This window comes from Phaseolus vulgaris, chromosome 3, assembly GCF_000499845.2.
Source record: "Phaseolus vulgaris cultivar G19833 chromosome 3, P. vulgaris v2.0, whole genome shotgun sequence".
Taxonomy (NCBI): Eukaryota; Viridiplantae; Streptophyta; class Magnoliopsida; order Fabales; family Fabaceae; genus Phaseolus; species Phaseolus vulgaris.
The window spans coordinates 5,655,689-5,658,123 of NC_023757.2; the positions used below are offsets into that span (position 1 = coordinate 5,655,689).

Here is a 2,435-nt window from a genome sequence, read left to right on the forward strand (position 1 = left end):
GGGCGGGCTAGCCCGCTAACCCACAAGAAAAAGAAAATTGGAACTTAGCAGCAGCAAGGCAACGCAATTAGATTTTTACAAAATTTCAAAGAAAGAAACACAACACAAGCGTCAATAATGTTTACGTTTAATGTTTTTGAATTAATGTTTATATTTATGTTTAATGTTTTGGAATTAGATATTTTTAATGTTTTGGAAGTGGAAGAATAGTGATATTTGATATTTATCTTAATGTTTAATGTTTTGATGTTTGACTGACTATGTTTAAAAAGGAAGAAAAAGAATTTAGGTTTGATAGTAACAAATATATAGGTTTAATTTAACAATTTTTTAATAACAAAATGTAAAAATATATATACATATATATATTTAATTTAAAAAAAAAAAGAACGCGGACTGGCCCGCAAATCCGCGGGCCAGCTCTTATGCGGGACGGGTTGAGAATTCTAGCCCGCAATAACTTTGCGGGGCGGGCCAACCCAACCCACATTTTTGCGGGCCAAGCACGGGCGGGGCAATGAAGGACGGACTGATCCGCTTTCCCACCCCTATCTTTAAATAACATACACTATAAGAAAATGAGTAAATAAAAATTAAGTTACAAATTATATATATAATGATAAGGAGGTGAGTGAAACACAAACTTAAACAAAAGTTACAATCACACATTTGTAATTTGTAATATGAAACTGAAAAGAAGTCACATTTTGTTTGAACCATACATATTTTTAAAGAAATCAATATATTTAGACTTTCTACATGGAAGTAAATTCATTGAACAGCTCTTCAATACCCTCAGACCTTGCTGTTCTAAATGCTTCCACAGCCACCATAATGTCATCATCTTGTAAGTTTGAAACACAGCCTTCCATGACATTATTGTCAGCCTTATATGTAAGTAAACTTTCTGTGTTGGTGATTTGTGGAATATTAGAAACTGCAGGAAGCTTGGGAATGCTCAAAGTGGATACAGATGACCTAAAATCATGATTTGTGGTAAGCACAAGGGCATACATGTTATGCACTCTCTTGTGTTCGGTTGACACTGAATGTGATGAAAGACAAGGTTGAGTTGGAATCTTGCTTAAGATTAGCCCAGAGAGATTTGAGGATCCAGATCCAACTTGCAACATAGATCCTCTGGCTTCAGCTTCAAGTCGGGCCCTCTCCCACTGAGCCACGTGCCTGATATTGATGGTGTCCTTGGACTGGTCTTGGCCATCACCACAGCATTCAAATGTGTTCTGTTTTATTGTTTTGTGGGTAATGGGATCTAAGCCCATTCCGATGAGTCTTTTCTTGATGTTGGTTTTCCAGTAGTTCTTGATCTCATTGTCGGTTCTTTGGGGCAGGTGGGCTGCTATGATGGACCATCTGTTCGTGCAATAGAGAAACATCATTAGCTTCTCAGAAATTCATTTGGCTTACCAACAGGAAAGTATCAAAACCAAAAGAAACTAAAAGGTCATCACTTGTTTCCAAGAAGAGCATGAAGTTTAATAATGGTGTGGTCTTCCTCCGTGCTGAAGTTTCCTCGTTTTATATCAGGTTTGAGATAGTTAATCCACCTCAATCTGCAACTCTTTCCACATCTTTCAAGACCTAGATGTGAATCATACATGTAACAAATAAAATCTGGATTTGGACTTTGATTCCTCAATATCAAGAACATGCACACTCATTGATTGATTCAGAAAAAAAAAGGTAGAGAGAAGTTGTATACATTACCCGCTTTGGCAGGCACTAAACGCCAGTTTCGATGACCGTGCTTCCCAACGTAGTCGAGGAGCTTCTTGTCTTCTTCTGGTGTCCACGGTCCTTTCTTCAACCCTAGGTTCTCACAACATGCCTTCCTTCCCATTTTTAATGCCAAGCTGTTGTAACTTGTAAGGAAACCCGAACCAGTCCTTTTGTTGTTACGCGGTGCAGCCCAAGAGTTAATATAGAAGGATATATAGTACTAGATGATTATTATTCTGTCATCTTTGAGAAAATAGTGCAGCCCAAGTGTAAATAGTGTACCCTATATGAAAACCATAAGCTTAAATAGTTATCTGTCATCTTTAAGAATATGGGAATACGATCAAAGTGGTAGGTCCCTATTCTCCCATACTCGTTTCCCTTTTCAGTCCTTCTTTTCTTATTCTTCAAAATGTTCAAAGATAGTATCCACATGTTTATAATGCTTTAATTGAAAAATATAATTTATTCTATAATTTTTATTTATATATTTCTTTATTTTTATGGCACTTTATTCCTACAAATTACAAAATTAAATAAGGGAGTCTACAAATTAAATTAAGGAAGTTTTGATTACATGTACAACTGGACAAGCCTAAATCAAATATCTTTAGTTATAATTTACTTAATTAAATATAGAATATCTTTGTCTAATAATCTCTAAAAGTCTCGCTTTTCTCAAATCTTGCTTTTCG

The 2,435-nt window shown here is 35.7% G+C and overlaps 1 protein-coding gene across 1 annotated transcript; it reads right to left on the reverse strand.

The window, feature by feature from the left end:
* Positions 1–604: 604 nt before the first annotated feature.
* LOC137805783 (transcription factor MYB106-like) lies at positions 605–2,075 on the reverse strand. The gene is made up of 3 exons (XM_068605707.1): positions 1,729–2,075; positions 1,473–1,602; positions 605–1,374 (listed from the first exon to the last, which is right to left on the reverse strand). The coding sequence occupies exons 1-3, from the start codon at positions 1,859–1,861 to the stop codon at positions 756–758; spliced, it is 882 nt and encodes a 293-aa protein (XP_068461808.1). The 5' UTR covers positions 1,862–2,075; the 3' UTR covers positions 605–755.
* Between the last annotated feature and the right edge of the window lie 360 nt (positions 2,076–2,435).

What these genes read in the sequence shown, in the direction of transcription:
- LOC137805783 (XM_068605707.1), bottom strand. Translation starts at nt 1,861, where the DNA reads ATGGGAAGGAAGGCATGTTGTGAGAACCTAGGGTTGAAGAAAGGACCG. An exon ending in TTTAGTGCCTGCCAAAGCGG is followed by an intron (nt 1,603 to 1,728) that starts GTAATGTATACA and finishes ATTCACATCTAG; the next exon opens with GTCTTGAAAGATGTGGAAAG. An exon ending in CATGCTCTTCTTGGAAACAA is followed by an intron (nt 1,375 to 1,472) that starts GTGATGACCTTT and finishes TTGCACGAACAG; the next exon opens with ATGGTCCATCATAGCAGCCC.